Source organism: Eleutherodactylus coqui, chromosome 8 (genome assembly GCF_035609145.1).
Source record: "Eleutherodactylus coqui strain aEleCoq1 chromosome 8, aEleCoq1.hap1, whole genome shotgun sequence".
Taxonomy (NCBI): domain Eukaryota; kingdom Metazoa; phylum Chordata; class Amphibia; order Anura; family Eleutherodactylidae; genus Eleutherodactylus; species Eleutherodactylus coqui.
In genome coordinates, this window is record NC_089844.1 from 165394114 (window position 1) to 165413503 (window position 19390).

The following is a 19390-nucleotide window of genomic DNA, read 5'->3' on the forward strand; positions in this document are numbered from 1 at the left end:
TTGTTGCTTTAAGGGGTTAAATGAGACTTTTCAAGACAAACAGCGACTCTCTGGCTGTGTCTGGTACTGCAGTTTTGACCATTTTGTATGACTGCATGAAGAAGAGCGGCGCCTCCATTTACCATCAATAGTCCCATCAGCTGACACTGATATCCACCATATAAAGAATAATAGGAGTGGAGGGGAGCCGGCTACCGTTACAAAAATGTCATTGATTGAGTAAAAAAAAGCATCCAGCTCACAGGTTCGCGATGAACGCGTTTTCGGCCCTGTTGATAAAGGCTACTATAGCCGAAACGCGTTCAGCGCGAACCTGTGAGCTGGATGCTTTTTTTTTTTAACTCAATAAAGAACTGATTTTTTATTTAACGGTAGCCGCTCCCCTCCACTCCTATTTTTCTTTATATAGGAATTTAGCCGTTTGCCGTCGGCTGCTTGAGGACGGAGCTCCCGTTGAATCTCAGATCTCCTGCAACACTGGAAGATACTGCTGGTGAGGTGAGCCCATATTTCTTTTTTGGCTTATTCACATTGATATCAGCCACCCCTCTTATAACACTCCAGTACTGATATAACCTCCAGAGACATCATATATGTGATATCAGCCGCTCCCTCTTATAATGCCTCCAGTATTGATATGTTGATACAAGTTTCTCTGGAGGATATATCAGTACTGAAGCGTTATAAGAGGAGCGGCTGATATCAGTCACATATATGGGTGTAAATGTTTGGAGGATATATCAGTGCTGGAGCGTTATAAGTGTAGCAGCTGATGTTTTGTAAGATGTGACTCTTCAGCTGGTCATATATGTTACGTAATTGTCTCTGGATGTTTATATCAGTACTGGAGTGTTATAATAGGCGCAGCTGATATCAGTCACATATATTATGTAAATGTCTCTGGAGGTTATGGCCGGCTGTCCACTGGCGATGCGGTATCCCACAGCGAAGCTCTGCCGCGGGAGCCGCTGCTGAATTTTTCCGCCAGTCAGCCCTATCTAATAGATAGGCTGACAGCGGAGAATCACAATGATTCTCCGCTCGTGGACAGGTGTCGGCGCTTTCCATAGCAATGCTATGGGAAGCGTCGGCCGGTTTACCGCCAGCGAATACACTGCCGTGGACAGGGGGCCCTATATCGGTACTTGGAGTGTTAAAAGAGGAACAGCTGATATTACATATATAATATAAATGTCTCTGGAGGATATATGTGATATTAGCTGCCCCTCTTATAACGCTTCAGTGCTGATATATCCTCCAGAGACACTTGTATCCTATATGTGATATCAGCTGCCCCTCTTATAACGCTCCAGTGCTGATATATCCTCCCAGATACACTTGTATCTTATATGTGATATCCGCTGCCCCTCTTATAATGCTCCAGTGCTGATATACCCTCCAGAGACATTCACATCATATATGCAAATAAGGGAGATGGAATAAATCCTCCACAGTGCCACCTACAGAAAGCAGCATTCCTTCGAGTCAAAGTGGACTTTTTATACAAGTCTTGCTACAATGACTGGGAATCAAAAGCAAAAGCCAGACTCCATGTACATACAGCTGTTTCCAGGTTATTTCCCATCATCAGTGTACAGTAGGAGTCTGGCTTTTGCTAGTGCGAGGCCTGGGACAGGGGTCAGAAACGCTCTTTTCTCCTTAGGGAGAGCAACTATATACTATAAAATAAGTGAGGAGACTCAAATGGCCACGCACGCTCCTCTGGGTAATATGCAAATAAGGGAGATGGAATAAATCCTCCACAGTGCCACCTACAGAAAGGCAGTAATATTTTGCATATTACCCAGAGGAGCGTGCGTGGCCATTTGAGTCTCCTCACTTATTATAGTATATAGTTGCTCTCCCTAAGGAGAAAAGAGCGTTTCTGACCCCTGTCCCTGGCCTCTCACTAGCAAAAGCCAGACTCCTACTGTACACTGATGATGGGCAATAACCCGGAAACAGCTGTATGTACATGGAGTCTGGCTTTGCTTTTGATTCCCAGTCATTGTTAAGAAGACTTGTATAAAAAGTCCCACTTTTGACTCGAAGGAATGCTGCCTTTCTGTAGGTGGCACTGTGGAGGATTTATTCCATCTCCCTTATTTGCATATTACCCAGAGAAGCGTGCGTGGCCATTTGAGTCTCCTCACTTATTTATAGTATATAGTTGCTCTCCCTAAGGAGAAAAGAGCGTTTCTCACATCATATATGTGACTGATATCAGTCAGCGGCTGCTCTGCACTTGTATAATCTACGGGGCTGTTGGCACTTTAATTATTTCCCTATCTTCCGCATAATTAGCTGAGTGCAGCATGAGATGCTGCAGGGCGCCATCTGCTGGTAGTCAGTAGATACAGCATGGTCCTCTACATTACTTTATAAACTAGATGACTCCAGCTGTTATCATCGCTGTCAGATACAATATCGTCGTATCCGTTTTAGCTGCAGTCATGAGGAAGGTTTTTTTTCTGTTATTGAAACAGTCTTCAAGTTGAAAAATGGCGCGACTGAAGACCGCAGGATGCTGCAGAAACACACCAACATCTTACCTGCATTGTCTGTTGGGGTCTAAAGTAGTCTGGGCTCCACCCCCTTTCAGAGAGGCTCAACCAGTTGCTCCGCCTACCATTCTTTACACTATTTTTTTAGTCCAACCGTCTTACTGCCGCGGTCATTATTTACGCATCAGCGGTTTTGAACCAGAGTGATCTCCAATCCTGGTGCTGCAGGAGGGTCTCGGCCGTGTAACCCTGAGAGGAACCCCTGTATGTGGAGTGAGCTCCCTGCTAGCATCACCGAGGCTGGGCTCACACAGGCGAGTGAAGTATCAGTCCCCAGAAGCTCAGACCGATGGCGCACTCGCAAACATGTGATATCTGATGTGAATGTGATGCGATTGTGTAGAAAGGCGTCACATCTATGTAAACTGCGGTTTCTCACACGCCCCAAAAAACGTGATTTCAGTAGTTTAAATGGTAAAAATGGCATCCCCTTCGCGTGCAAATGCCACGGCCTGCGAGTGCGATATACTGTATATATAATTATTTAAATGACCCCATAGAATCTACCGGGCGTCCCCTTGTAGGACCCCAAATAGCCTCGCTGCCAGAGAAAAGGCATTCATGTTGAAAAACACATTGCGATCACCGTGTGAGCGGCGCACATATGGCAATCAGATGGAATCGTGCGTGTGAATGCAGCACAAGGGGTTAACAACTCTCCCACAAAAGCGGGTTACTAAGCGGAGACGGAAGGAAAACCATTTCTGCCCGATTTGTCTGTACGGATCAAACCTGCAGCCAAACGAGGTAGGTACCCATCCTTCCCAGGTTAGGATTTACCACCTGGTATTAGCGTTAGGACCCATCTGATAACTCGGTCATCTGGACGCTGGCAGATGGGCCAATATGACTTGATCACATTATATACCAAGAGCCGTGCGTTATTTAATGTGGTTAGAGTACTTATTCTAGGTATGTATACCTCTGATAGTAGGCATGTAAACCATCTGTTGCTGTCTTTGGTTCTGCTTCTCCTGTATGTTGCAGCCGTGGTTTAACGTGCCGTTATATACTTCTATTGGGAAGCGCTGACCTATTTTAACCTTTTTCTACAAATATTGTGAAGTTTTGGCTGCCTTCACCTGGCCCTGCACACCTGCCGCCCATTTACCTTCTGTCCCTCCTACTGAACCATATGAATGGTATCCTACCTTATGTGTTGTGGTTAGAGTATTGATTACAGGCATATATACCTCTGATAGTAAATATATCATGAGTGCTGTTGTCATTTTCTAGTTTTTTACTTTTTTTGTTGCCAAACTAGGATGTAAAAGGGAAGAAACCTAAAACTGCCGGAGCTCCAGAGCTCCAAACTTCACTCCGTAATTAGAGGAAATCTAGTGTTGTTGCTTCCTGCTGTATCTAAGCCTTCAATGTGTGATACTGTCTGCTGAGCCGTGTATCTAATCCTATCCTGTGTGATACTGTCCACTGAGCCGTGTATCTAATCCTATCCTGTGTGATACTGTCTGCTGAGCCGTGTATCTAATCCTATCCTGTGTGATACTGTCCGCTGAGCCGTGTATCTAATCCTATCCTGTGTGATACTGACTGTTGAGCCGTGTATCTAATCCCATCATGTGTGATACTGTCTGTTGAGCCGTGTATCTAATCCTATCGTGTGTGATACTGTCCGCTGAGCCGTGTATCTAATCCTATCGTGTGTGATACTGTCCGCTGAGCCGTGTATCTAACCCTATCGTATGTGATACTGTCCGCTGAGCCGTGTATCTAATCCTATCGTGTGTGATACTGTCCGCTGAGCCGTGTATCTAATCCTATCGTGTGTGATACTGTCCGCTGAGCCGTGTATCTAATCCTATCGTGTGTGATACTGTCCGCTGAGCCGTGTATCTAATCCTATCCTGTGTGATACTGTCCGCTGAGCTGTGTATCTAATCCTATCCTGTGTGATACTGACTGTTAAGCCGTGTATCTAATCCCATCATGTGTGATACTGTCTGTTGAGCCGTGTATCTAATCCTATCGTGTGTGATACTGTCCGCTGAGCCGTGTATCTAATCCTATCGTGTGTGATACTGTCCGCTGAGCCGTGTATCTAATCCTATCATGTGTGATACTGTCCGCTGAGCCGTGTATCTAATCCTATCGTGTGTGATACTGTCTGCTGAGCCGTGTAGCTAATCCCATCATGTGTGATACTGCCTGCTGAGCCGTGTAGCTAATCCCATATTAGACTTGTGCCTCCTCTGGTTATACACTTCTCAGATACTTGGAGGGGGTGTTGTTTGTCACATGACCCCCTCCAGCAGTTACTGGTTCCGCCTGCTGCTCCGCACTGCTGAGTCTCCTGTCCTCGGTAAGTGCTCGCTGTCCTCGGTAAGTGCTCGCTGTCCTCGGTAAGTGCTCGCTGTCCTCGCCGTCCGGCCGTCCCGCACAGATTCTTGGATTGTACGGTTCTCCTGGCTGATGTCCGACCGTACAAGTGGGATAAGAAGTAGTCGCCGCTATTAAGGAGGGGAAGGGGGTTAACTCCAGTCCCCGGGATAGGTATATGGTCCCTAATGTATACCGGGGAGTGTTCAGCGCACAGGTCAGACTTATGTGTCTCCATGGTTACAGACTAAAGAATGGACCCCAGAGTCATGTAGAGGAGGAGGAGGAGGGGCACATCTTGCTGACTCACACATTTTGGCGTTCTGGGACACTAGTCATGGAATGTTAGGACTAACATAAGAAAACAACTGTGTGACTGTGGGTGGTCCGCATCGGACCCCGGCCGCCTCTCACCTACGCACTCCTGGCAGTTTAAGGGCTACTGCACACAAGTGGAAGCACATTTTGAAGCCATGTATTTCGCCAGCTTCGGCGTGTGTTTGTGCGCATGAAAACGGCACAGAAACAGCATTGGTTTTGTGCGTATCGGCGGGTTTTCTGCGCAGGTTGTGTGCGTCCCACAAGCCCATTGATCTCCGGGCGCACTCAGACCGGTCGCACCGCGTGTTTGTGTGAGAAATACTGATGTGAAAGAACCCATCGAACTCGAAGGTTTCTATTCACTGCACCTTCTGTGCGCAAAGTTTGTGTAATGCACTGCTCAGATATGCTGATGTGCAGGAGCCGCAGGCAGGTGGCGCTCCGCCGCAGGCACAATGCTGCTCCTGCCCCTCACTGTTGTGTTTTTCTAGTCTGGAAGTCTCGGCCTTGTGCCCCTCTGGGGACCCTACACATCAGTATACACCCTGTGAGCCCCAACGCTCAACTACCTCCTAATTCCAACTGAAAAGGTAAAGTTATCAATTTGGTACATTGCACACTCTGATAGCATCATTTAAACCCCCCGATGGGAGGTCCTGAACGCCCCACCCTGCCTGCAGTGTGATCGGAGAGTTACGATCGGTTGTCCTGGCAGCCTAAGACCTCCTGAAGGCCCCCACGGATGCCATGAATTACCATCTATCAAGGCACGCCTTCATAGATTACCCTATCAGAACGCGGTATGATGCAATACTATTGTACTGCAGTATACTGTATGAGCGATCAAAAGATTGCAAGTTTAAGTCACACAAAAAAAACCCAAAAAGTTTATAAAAATTTTATGAAATATTAGAAAAAAAAATTAAAACTTGTAAAAGTTTAATTAAAAAAAACCTTTCCCAGCTACCCATTCAAAAAATAAGAAAAACTTTTAAATTTGGTGTCGCTGCGTCCGCAAAAGTCCATATGACTAAAATATCACATTATTAATCCCACATGGTGAACACACTCAGAAGAAGAAAAAAAAAAAAATTATATATATATATATATATATATATATATATATATAAAAAAAAAATTTTATATAAATTTTTATATATATATATATATATATATATATATATATATATAAATTTTTTATATATATATATAAAAAAAATTTTTTATATAAATTTTATATATATATATATATATATATATATATATATATATATATATATAAATTTTTTATATATATATATATATATATATATATAAAAAAAATTTTTTTAGATATATATAAAAATTTTTTTAGATATATATAGATTATATATATATATATATATATGTATATCTAAAAAAATTTTTATATATATATATATAAAAAAATTTTTTTTTATATATATAAAAAATTTATATATATATATATATATATATATATATATATATATAAAAATTTATATAAAAATTTTTTTTTTATATATATATATATATAATTTTTTTTTTTTTTCTTCTTCTGAGTGTGTTCACCATGTGGGATTAATAATGTGATATTTTAGTCATATGGACTTTTGCGGACGCAGCGACACCAAATTTAAAAGTTTTTCTTATTTTTTGAATGGGTAGCTGGGAAAGGTTTTTTTTTATTAAACTTTTACAAGTTTTAATTTTTTTTTTCTAATATTTCATAAAATTTTTATAAACTTTTTGGGTTTTTTTTTTTGTGTGACTTAAACTTGCAATCTTTTGATCGCTCATACAGTATACTGCAGTACATACTATATGTATATACGCAATGCCAGAATTGCATATTTTTGGTCACCTTATATCCAAGAAAAAATTGATTTAATTCGTTTGGCCCCCAAAATGGTGTTAATAAAAACTACAGGTTGGCTCAGAAAGACTGCGCCCTCGCACAACCGATGGAGGCAAAAATAAAAAAGTTATGGGGCTGAAAGATGGCGACAGAAAGCGAATTTTTGTTTTTTAAAAGGTTTTTTTTTTTTGTTGTTGTTGTCATACTACATTTAAAAAAAACATAAAAACAACAAACCGTGCATCGCAGTAATCATATTAACCCACAGCATAAACCTAACCTCATTATAACTACATTGTGAGAGTCTTTAAAGCGACCCCCCCAATAATGGCGCAATTCTTTTCTTTTTTTGTCTTTTCACACATAAATATTTTGTCTTTTCACACATAAATACTTCAGAGTTTTCCAGCACATTATGGGGTACGCTAAAGAGCGGAGAAAGGCTGCAGCAGGAAGGGTTAAACAAGTTCTATAATTTCTTATGCTCTAGTCACATCCAGAGCTGCATTCTCTTCTCTTATATAGGCTACAGCCATGGCCAATCGTCCTGCGATTAAGGTAGTCGGTGGTATGCCCCTCCTGGGGCCTTTTGCAGAAAACTGGGAGAGTGTTCAGTGTTTCCAGGCCAGAGAAGAGGACTTGCTGATCGCTACATACCCGAAATCTGGTGAGACTGAGGAACTTTATACACAGGGGCGTCCCTATCCTTGTCAGTCCCAGAGTCTCTGCTCTTCAGGTAGTAGCACTGCTGGCTGGGGTATCTCAGAACCTACAACCTCGCCCTCCATCATGCCAAACAAGTCTACTTCACCTCTCTCGTCTCCTCACTATCCCACAACCCTAAACAGCTCTTTGATACTTTTCACTCCCTTCTCAGCCCTAAACCACAGCCCCCGGTGATGGATCTCAGTGCTGTAGAGCTGGCTGCTTACTTCAAAAAGAAAATAGATGACATCCGTAAGGAAATAACTTCCCAATCCCAGACTAGCCCTGACCCTAGTCTTGTCAGCACTGCATCTAGCTCCTGCTCACTGTCTGTACTCAGACCAGCGACAGAAGAAGTCTCCAAATTGCTCTTCTCTGCTCGCCCCACCACCTGCGCTAGCGACCCTCTCCCCTCACACCTCCTCCGTTCCTTCTCCCCAGTGGTCATCTCTCATCTCACCACTATATTTAACCTCTCTCTGACCTCTGGCATCTTTCCCTCTTCTTTCAAACACGCCATCATATCCCCACTGCTAAAGAAGCCGACTCTGGACGCGACTGATGCTGCCAACTACCGACCCATCTCAAACCTCCCATCTCAAACCTCCCCTTCATCTCCAAACTACTAGAACGCCTGGTTTACTCTCACCTTGTAAGCTACCTATCAGAGCACTCTCTCCTAGACCCCTACAGTCTGGCTTCCGACCTCAACACTCAACAGAAACTGCCCTTACAAGGGTATTCAATGACCTACTGACAGCCAAATCGAGGGGCGATTACTCCCTACTGATCCTCCTCGACCTTTCCGCAGCGTTTGACACTGTTGACCACAAACTCCTCCTTAGTATGCTTTGCTCCATTGGCCTGAAGGACACCTGCCCTCTCCTTGTTCTCTTCCTACCTATCTGACCGCTCTTTCAGCGTCTCCTTTGCTGGCTCTACCTCCCCTCCTCTTCCTCTTGCTGTTGGGGTCCCCCAGGGCTCGGTCCTCAGCCCCCTTCTCTTCTCTATCTACACAGCCCCTATTGGACAAACCATCAGGAGCTTTGGCCTCCAATACCACCTGTACGCTGATGACACCCAGCTATACACCTCTGCCCGTGACATCTCTGCACCTTTACTCCAAAACATCACCAACTGTCTGTCTGCTGTCTCTAACACCATGTCCTCTCTCTACCTAAAACTAAACCTCTCTCAAACTGACTTACTGGTATTTCCACCCTTCACTAACCGACCTCATCCTGACATCTCCATCTCAGTGTGTGGCGCCACCATAACTCCTAGACAACATGCCCGCTGCCTTGGGGTCATATTTGACTCCGATCTCTCTTTTACCCCCTACATCCAATCTCTGTCCCGAACATGTCAGCTGCACCTCAAGAACATCGCAAGAATCCACTCTTTTCTCACTGTGGACATGTTAAAAATGCTTACTGTTGCCCTCATCCACTCCCGGCTCGATTACTGCAACTCGTTGCTGATCGGCCAAAACCCCCCCCCCCCCCCTCCTGCACCAGACACTACCCTCTCCAATCCATCCTGAATGCGGCAGCCAGGCTCATCTTCCTGTCCAGCCGCTACTTGGACGCCTCTGCCCTGTGCCAGTCACTGCACTGGCTGCCTGTTAAATACAGAATTCCATTTAAACTCGCTACCTTCATCCACAAAGCCCCCCCCCCCCCCCACAGCGCAGCTCTGCTAATGAAACCAGACTGAGTGCCCCTTTAATTCGAACTTCTCATTCCCGCCTCCAAGACTTCTCCAGAGCAGCACCGGTCCTCTGGAACGCACTACCAAAGGCTACCCGAGCAATCCAGGACTCGCAGAACTTCAGGCGTGCTCTAAAAATGCACCTCTTCAGGGAGGCATACCGAATTCCCTAAACAAACCCCTCTGTACTCCGCCTGATAACATGCTCCCTGACCTACTGACTGCAATCCCTGCTAGCCATCATAAACCGCTCCTGCAGTCATACTGTTTCTGCTGTCACACGGCTAAATGTCTGACCATTGTCTGTGTATAGCATCGCTCACTCTTCCACCTCGCCATACCGCGCACACCGCCAGCCCTTTACCTTCTGTATCACCCCATTACTTGTAGTATGTAAGCTCGTTGGAGGAGGACCCTCACCCCTATTGTATCAATCAACTGATTACTATATGTAACCGTGGTTCTGTAATTTTTGTATTTTGTCTTTCTGTATCCCCCGTCTATGTAAGCGCTGCGGAATATGTTGGCGCTATACAAATAAAGTTTATTATTCTTATCTGCATGTGGCACCGCTCCTCCTCCACCATCCTTGTAGCTTCACCAGTCTTGTTCCGGGTCTGACTAGTGGCCACCTCTGACCTCCCCTATAAACCTGCCCTTGTGTGTCTCACCTCTAGTCTATCTGTGCGCTGCCCCTGCTCCTGAGCGGTTACCGCTTATCTGTGTGCTGAGCCTGTTACTCCTCCAGATCAGCTGCTGAGCGCCCTTAGCGGTGAGTGAAGTGCCAGTCACCACCTCCACTTTCCCCCATAACCAGTACAGCTGAGCTCCGTGGTGTTCATGGTGTGCTTGATGGCAGGAGACATACCTGGCTTGGTGTGGAATTATCTCTCTAGCATAACTGCACTTAACAACAAAAGTTACAGACTGTTTTCAATAACTGAAGTCGTAGAGCAGTAACCCATGACTATTGGCACCGTGCACAGTGTCAATTCCCACAACCCCTCTAATTACCATTGACAACGGGGACCTTCACATGACCATGCTCAATAGATGTTGACTCTTTACAGGTACCACTTGGGTGAGCGAGGTTGTGGACTTAATGCTCCAAAATGGAGATGTTGCAAAAAGCCAACGTGGAGCCATATTTGAGCGGGTGCCCTTTCTGGAGTATGCGGTGCCTGACATGCCGTCAGGTAAGTGGTGCCAATAAAGTTATTTTACAGTGTTTTTTGGGGTTTGAATTTCCCAACAAATGAGCAGGTAACACCAAAACCTTAATGAACCATCGGCCTTGTAGGAGTCCATGTCTTATGTTGTCCAACTTGTCACCTCTTCCTCAGGAACAGAGATCCTTGATGCTATGGACTCTCCCCGCGTGATTAAAACTCATTTACCCGCGCACCTCCTGCCAAGCAGCTTCTGGGAGAAGAAGTCCAAGGTAGGGGAGTGAGTTCTTCGTAGACCACGTCTGATCTCCCTGGAGTCTGGTTTGATATGGAGTCTTGATTTACTTCACTTTGGTGTGAATCCCCCTGTTTTTTTCTCCCCTTATAGCCAGACCTTCCTTTTACACGTTCCCTTCCATGCTATAATGCCTCGCCTACAACTCTTGCTGTAGCTCTTGGTCTATCAAACTACTGCTGTGGGAGAAGCCATTGCGCAGTTTGTTAGAAAGTACTGTATACTGGATAAGCCGACAGCAGCCACCAGGACTGGGTTGACGTCACCATCATGTGATAATCTGTGTGGGTGGAGTCAGGGATCACATGACCAGGGGCTGATCACTGTATCCAGGAGTTTGCTGAGCTGGTGATGTCTGGAAATCAGCATGGATGTAGCAGAGCTGTGTGTGTGATGTGTGGGGATCAGAATGGATGTACCATGTAGCAGAGCTGTGTGGCGCATTGAAACACTGGTACTATAATTTCCTAATAATTACTAGTCTCTCAATATGGAAGGCTTGTATGATGAGATCTACCTGTCTTCAGTTTATACAGGCTGGTCCATATAACTAGGTCGGTCTTTCCTGCTTTATAGCCTGGTGTTTTTGCTATCCGCCTTCCTCTAGAACCTGGTCCATTTCTTGGAAGAGTCTGGTCCAGTTCTTGCTTGACCAAAATCTGTCTTGTAGACTTAGTCCCTCTACTACAACTAGAGATGAGCGAGCACCCAAATGCTCGGGTCCGTGTTATTTGAGTCGAGCTTTTCGTAGAGCTGTACTCGAGTAACGAACCCCATTGACTACAATGGGAGACTCAAGCATTTTTGTATGTGGGCTGCCAGGTTTTTTTCTTCCTAGGTGTCTCTGTGTCTGCCTGTCTCTCTCAAAAAAAAATTTGCTATTGACGAACGCTGCGCCCAAAACAGGCACATCACAAAGAGGCGTAAAATGGAATGGTTGCTGTGTGGGGGCTCTTTTTTTTTTTTTCCTCTTCTTTGTGGGATGAACTGCAGATTCTATTGATACCATTTTGGAGTTCATACGACTTTTTGATCGCTTTTCATTAAATTTCTTCTTGGAGATGGGATGACCAATAGAAGTGCAATTTTGCCGTTGTGTTGTTTTTTTTTTTTTGTGACTACGTTCATAGTGTAGGATAAATAATGTGTTATTTTGATAGCTTGGCCTATTGAACACCTTAGTAGGCAGAAATACATGACAGCTCTGGGGACCTTCAGAAGGCTCTGGGCTGCCATTATGACCAAACTGTTCCAATGCAATCTCATCACTGCGGGGCCATTCGGGACACCCTAATGCTAATTGGGCCATTTGAATTCTGCAGTCAAAAGTGGTGTGACTGCTGCTTGCAGTTGTTGTGGATGGTGTCAGAGGCAGTTGGCCCTCGCTGTGTATGGAGCAGGATGGGCTCACCATCCATACAAACCCTGCTGCTGCTGGGCGTATATGTATGCCATCTAGTGTCAAGGAGTTAAGGTGGTCATACACGTTCAATAGCTTTCTCCCCTTCTGTAGACCCTGATCACCCCCTGCTCCTATACCCAGGGCCATCTCTCTTGCGTAGAGCCTGGTTCATAAATCAATGTGTTCCCTCATCAGGCCGATCACATCTCTATCTCTAGTTCGCCCTCCTTTCATGGCAGAATCAGTAACTTCTTGTCGCCTTTTCTCCCTGCAGATAATTTACGTGGCTCGGAACCCTAAGGATGTATTTGTGTCATATTATCACTTTTATCGCATGTCCTATGTGCACCCAGATCCGGGGACGCTTGAAGAATATCTAGAAAGTTTCCTAAAAGGAACAGGTATGAGTAATGGATCCTCTCATGATGCTGGTAGCATAAGGGTTAACTCCTATAGGGGTCTGTAGTAGGGGAACTGGACTGCAGCCTTCTCTGGTGCAAGGAAATGCTTCCTCTACCAAACACATGCCGGTTACTAAACCGGTGGTCTGCAGCCTGTGAGACCCCCGCTGTTATAGAATTATGACCCTCAGCAGGCCTTCTAGATGTCCTGTCCATGCTCATACTTGTCCTTTCTCCCATAGTTGCCTTTGGGCCATGGAGTGACCATGTGAAGTGCTGGTGGAAGATCAGACAGCAGAAGGACGTCCTCTACCTGTTCTACGAGGACCTGTTAGAGGTAGCAATAGATATTTCCTCATCCTAGGTATCCATTGTGGATTAGATCCGAGTGCAGAGCACCCTGGAAATGACCAAGATAATGTTCACTTTATATTAGACAGACGGGGGTTAGCCAAATCAGTAGCTATATTGTGCACACCAGGGGCCGATTATGGTTACCAAGGGTCTTGGCCTGTATGGAAACTGTGGGCCCACCGACGAGTCTAAACTTCTATAATCGGATATTTACTACAGAGACAATACCAGAACCAAGCTCATTCCATAGATACGATAACAGAACCAAGATATCTACATACCAACCTCTAAACAAGAAAAAAAGGACCCACCATGATCACATAGTATCACCATATAGTAACTAATACCACCATAGTGTTACTAAAGTAAGACCACTGCAAAGATCAGTACTGCTAATAGTGAAACTATATAAGAGCCAAATAATACCGCCATACTGTTACTGAGAAAAATACTATACAAAGACCAATATTGCCGCTATATAGTGGTAGATATCCGCTCTAGACAGGCTCTCTGCAGACCATATCAGTAATTACAGTACCGTTACCTCTAATGATAACAGGTTATGTCCTCTCTGACTGGAGTTGTTCACTTTCCCTTTTCTTTTCCATCTGACCCAGAATACCAAGATGACATCACCAATTCCCAATAATGTCCCTTTTGTGGCCCTTCTTCCTAGTAGTGCCCCTTCTAAGGCCCAGCTTCCTAATAGTGCCCAAATTTGTAATATTGCCCCATCTATTGCCCTAATTCCTAGTTATGTCCCCACTGTGGCCCCAATTACTACTAGTGTCTTCTCTGTGGCCCCGTTTGCTAATAGTGCCCCTTCTTTGATTCTGCTTACTAAAGTTCTCATCTTCCACCCACAGTTTGTGACCCTGTTTACCCATAATACAGGCTTCAGCCTAACAATCCCACATGCGTTGCGCTGTCTGTTGCTTGATGCTGAGCGCTCTATGTGGAGTTTAACATGTCTCCTCTCTCCCGTCTCCTGCGCTCAGTACAGCGACCCAGGAAGGAGCAATGTTATAGCGCCCCTGCTGCGCAGTATGAAGGTACATTTAGTCACCGATAGAATTGCACAGTCCCTGTTAGTAGTGCTGGGCCGGCCGCTAACGAGCTGGCTCCTGTAAGTAAACGATGGGGGGGGGGGGGGGAGTAGGACTTCATGGAGCGGTGCCACACACCCATAGATGCCGCTCTAAGCCCACATAACCTGCAATGATGACAGTTTTTTTTTTTTTTCTGAGCCGCATCATTTGGCTCCGTTCAACAAGAAGGTCGCTCACTGTTCAACTAGTCCCAACTGGGGTCGTTACTGCGCAGAAGAGAATTTCAAGTTATCCACTAACCACATGATAGGGAATAACTGATTAATGGGGGTCTCACCTCTGAGACCCCCGCCAATCTTGAGAACAGGACTCCCATGTCCTGCTCTCCTGTCCTTATGGGGATCGCTTCTCTCCCCGCAGTGACGTCACTCTGAATGCAGCATTGGCTGCTCATGTGCGGTCAGTACTCCATTCTCTTCAATGGGGCTGATGGAAATACCCGAGCGAGAAGTGAATGTATCACTGGTATACTTATATGACCAGCGCTTCATTCAGTCTCTTCCTTACTGGGGGGTGCAGTAACATCGCACTGAGGAGGATGGGGGGCATGGGACCCATCGATCAGCAAGTTACACTTTGTCCTGTGGATAGGTGATAACTTGAAATTCTTGTACAGCCCCTGTAATGATACTCTACCAATTCTGTGCAACTTTCTTACCCTTGACGTACCCTTGGATGAGGGGTTGAGGCGGTTTTCTAAACTTCTCCATCTGCTTGGTACAGGACTCAAAACGTGAGATCAGGAAGGTGATGAAGTACATAGGGAAGGATCTACCTGAGGATGTTCTGGAGAAGATCCACCAGCGTACAACCTTCAAGACCATGAAGGAAAACCACATGGCCAACTACAGCTCCATCCCAACCCATGTTATGGACCACGAGGTCTCTCCTTTCATGAGGAAAGGTACCGTCTATTTCCGCGTTACTATTAACTACTGATAGCGTGTTACTTATGGTCACTAAATCCTGCACTTCTGCCTTTCTAGGAATTTGCGGCGACTGGAAGAACCATCTCACTGTGGCTCACAATGAATTATTTGATGCCTGTTATAAGAGGGAGATGTCTGACACCGACCTGACCTTCCGCTTCGAGGTCTGAGACAACGACCTGCTGACTGTCTCCCTTCCATTCCCAGTCTCTGCCCGCATTGCACATGGACAGACATCCTAAAGAATACTATTACTGCCACATGACTTTTTATCACTTTTTCTTCTGTATTTACCCCGTTCCAAAAATAAAGACATTTCATGATTTATAGCAGTGGAGGAATACGTCTTCTGGCAGGTAAATGGCAGCCAATTTGTGTACGGGTCATTGCTTAAAGTCTAGGCTGGGGGCGAGGAGGTAACAGTGCTGTCGGGCTTTCGGCACCTTAATGACCCCCACACCTGATTAGGTCTGTAGTGGAGATTACCTTCATCATTAATACACGCACTAGCTGTCTGATGCTGTGTGCGATGTGCACCGTATAGCTTTTTTACTCCTCCTCCTGGCTCCAGTGCTCGGAGTACAGCGAGTATCGGGGAGAGGAGGAGTAACGAAGCTATGCGTGTAACATTGCCAGACTGCTATTGTGTGTATTAATGATGAAGGTAATCTCCACCATGGATCAGATGCCAAAGTTCTGGGGTGATACAGGGAGCTCTGTTACTTGATGGGGCCACACAGAGGGTCCAATTATTAGGTGGGGCCACTAAGGGTGGATCTACGTAGCGGGATCCCTTCTACTAGATGGGCCTACACAGAGGGTCCAATTATTAGGCGGGACCACAGAGGGTGTCTCATTATAAAGGTGGGTCTACATAGTGGGATCTCTATTACCAAGTGGGGCCACATAGGGGATCCCTATTCCCGAGTGTCAGGAAAATACTGAATGTATGAATATTTAGTTTCAATTTCATTTTAATTCCTTCAGTCAGGAGTATACAGTGTGTGATTCTTTCAGACATGACTTCTGAACCATCATTGTTGTGGACCGAGAGCCAAGGCAGATAGTCGTGTCTGGGGAGAGGTATTTATTGGTGTATGCACACACGAAGAATCAACATGTTGAGTGTGTAGTTTGAGATGTATCTTGTCTTGGGTAGAGAGACGTACAATGGATGGGGGTAAGTGGGGAGTCCCTATTGCCTAGTGGGGCCATGCATAGGGGGGTAGTTCCTATTACCCTGTAGGGCCATGCAAATGCGGGGGGTCCCTGTTATCGACTGAGGCAATGTATTGGGGGGGGGGGGGAGACCCTATTACCGAGTGGGGCCATGCATATGGGAGGGGAAACCTTATTACAAAGTGGGGCAATGCATATGGGAGGGGAGACCATATCACCGAGTGGGGCCATACATGGGGGGAGCCCCTATTACGAGTTGGGCTATGCATGGGGGCAGGGAAGTCCCTATTACTGAGTGGGGCCGTGCATGGGGGGGTGGGGGGGTTGTGTCCCTATCACCTAGTGAGGCCTACATATAGGGGAGGGAGGGGAGTCCCTATTAACGAGTGGGGCCATGCATATGGGGGGGGGGGGGAGATGGAAGTCCCTATTACCAAGTTGGGTCATTCAGGGGGTAAGGGGGAAGTCCCTATTATCTAGTTGGGCCATGCATATTGGGAAGGGGGGAGTCTTATTACAGAGTTAGGTCATTCATGAGGGGTAAGGGGGGTGTCCCTATTCCCGAGTCGGGCTATGCATATAGGGATGGGGGTGGAGACCCTATTACTGAGTTTGGTCATTTATGAGGGAAAGGGGGGAGTTCCTATAACAAAGTGAGCCATGCATATTGGTGGGGGGGGGGGGGGGGGAGAAAGTCCCTAGTATCGAGTAGGATCATTTATGGGGGGTAAGGAGGGAGTACCTATTACTGAGTGGGCCATGCATGGGGGGGGGGGTTCCTATTACAGAGTGGGGCCATGCATATGGGAGTGTCATAATTACCCAGTAGGGGCATGAATATGGGGAGAGGGAGTCCCTATTACGGAGTTGGGTCATTCATGGGGGGTAAGGTGGAAGTCCCTATTCTCTATAGAGAGACGAAAACCGTATATGGACGATTCCAAGATGAAATGTCACCTGTGATCACTGGAGGTAACTGCACTGTAACGACTATCACTGTAGAGAGCTGTTAATTGAGTACATTATATGGTGACTGCATTATTTATAGGTAAACTAGAACAGATCTGCTGTACCTAAGCCTGCCACATTATAAGGTGGTTATATAGGGTGAGTTTAATATGTTCTTCTTTCCTGTAGTTCAAAAGCAGCGCATATACATATTTATTCCCCTACCTCATGTTTTGAACAGATGACACAAAGAGTTAAAAGGTATAGAGCAGCCCTATAAAAGGGTCCTAAGCCCCTCCCCCTTTGTGTATTTTAAAAGAAGGTACCCGAAACATTAACTAAAAAAAAACTTGATTGGGAGGGAAGTTAAGTGCTGCTGTTTGGAGTACAGCAACAAAGACCAGCATAATAAATTCCACCATAATATAATAATCTAGCACAATTTCTTAAGGGTGGGACATACCAGAAATGAATACTGAGCGTCCAACAGAAGATTCTTACGTTGCTGAGAAGTCTATTCTATAATGGCATATGAAGGTACAGTGGTACCTCGGGATGCGAGCACCTTAGCTTGCGAGATTTTTGACTTGCGAGCAGACTCTCTCCTGAATTTTTGCTCTGATTTATGAACAAAAACTCGGAGTATTAGCCTACTTGCAAGTCAAAAAAACTCACAAGCTGAGGCTCAGGGGGGGAATTATACTCTGCTGTCGCCAGCGTTTCATCCTCGCCATGGTCTGCAGCGCTGCTGCAGGCTGTCGCTCCCTCCTCTATGCCAACACAGAGCAGTGCTTTCTGGATGCGGGGCTTGAATGCCCCGCATCCAGCAAGCTAAGGTCTGAGTGGCTGGCGCGGCGCTGAGTTAACCAATGAAAGCCGGCGCTGGGTTAACCAATCACAGCCATACAATGATGTCATTGCTCATAAAGTTGCTGTTGCTCTAGTAGAATGAACCTGAACTCCATCAGAGGGAAATATTCCTTCCTGCTATAACAAGAGCTGGTAGCCACCATCAAGCTATGGTTGATTTTGAGGTCTTATCCCCCTTTTTTGGGCCACTATTAAGCACAAAAAGATGATCTGCCCTCCAGAAGACTTCTGTCCGGGCCAGATAGATCCTTAGACTTCTGCTTACATCCAATGTCCAGTGTGATTGTTCTCAGTAAGAGAAACCAGGTAATCTTGTAGATATGATACCTTTTAATGGATGACAAAAATATATGATGTTAACACACAAATACTGAAGGGAGGGGGGGGACACCCCTCTTGATCTAAATAAATGTTCACACACAGAAATTTGAGACTTAAAGGGGTTGTCCCGCGAAAGCAAGTGGGTCTATACACTTCTGTATGGCCATATTAATGCACTTTGTAATGTACATTGTGCATTAATTATGAGCCATACAGAAGTTATAAGAAGTTATTCACTTACCTGCTCCGTTGCTGGCGTCCTCGTTTCCATGGAGCCGCCTAATTTTCAGCGTCTAATGGCCAAATTAGACGCGCTTGCGCAGTCCGGGTCTTCTTCTTTTCTCAATGGGGCCGCTCGTGCTGGACGACGGCTCCGTGTAGCTCCGCCCCGTCACGTGCCGATTCCAGCCAATCAGGAGGCTGGAATCGGCAATGGACCGCACAGAAGAGCTGCAGTCCACCGAGGGAGAAGATCCCGGCGGCCATCTTCAACCGGTAAGTAAGAAGTCACCGGAGCGCGGGGATTCAGGTAAGCGCTGTGCGGATTTTTTTTTTAGGTCCCTGCATCGGGTTTGTCTCGCGCCGAACGGGGGGGCTGTTGAAAAAAAAACAAAAACGTTTCGGCGCGGGACAACCCCTTTAAACTAACATCAATCTAAACAAAGACTTTGATGCTTAATCAGTCCACTGAGCTGAGGAATGTGACAGTTTTATGTTGTCTCTTATCTTTACTTGAACTGCACATGGAAAGATGGCAATACTAGCTCTGCAGCACCACCTATTGGATGGCAATATTCTTACAATCAATTTCTGAATTTTTATGAGAAAAACAAAAACCAGACCTCTCATATTCTCCACTTATGCAAGAATCATTCCATTCTTGAGGGTATCAGACATTGCCATAAATTTATATCCCCAAAT

General features: G+C 45.6%; 1 protein-coding gene across 4 annotated transcripts; it reads left to right on the forward strand.

The window, feature by feature from the left end:
* Positions 1-3166: 3166 nt before the first annotated feature.
* On the forward strand, positions 3167-15480 carry LOC136577125 (sulfotransferase 1 family member D1-like). 4 transcript variants are annotated; one of them, XM_066576874.1, is made up of 8 exons: positions 3167-3311; positions 7603-7744; positions 10563-10688; positions 10836-10933; positions 12633-12759; positions 13002-13096; positions 14946-15126; positions 15209-15480. In XM_066576874.1, the coding sequence occupies exons 1-8, from the start codon at positions 3198-3200 to the stop codon at positions 15319-15321; spliced, it is 996 nt and encodes a 331-aa protein (XP_066432971.1). In that variant the 5' UTR covers positions 3167-3197; the 3' UTR covers positions 15322-15480. The 4 variants fall into 4 exon arrangements, with proteins under 4 accessions (XP_066432971.1, XP_066432972.1, XP_066432973.1 ...); XM_066576875.1 differs by lacking the exon at positions 3167-3311 and adding an exon at positions 4795-4884; XM_066576876.1 differs by lacking the exon at positions 3167-3311 and adding an exon at positions 4847-4904.
* The last annotated feature ends 3910 nt before the right edge of the window (positions 15481-19390 follow it).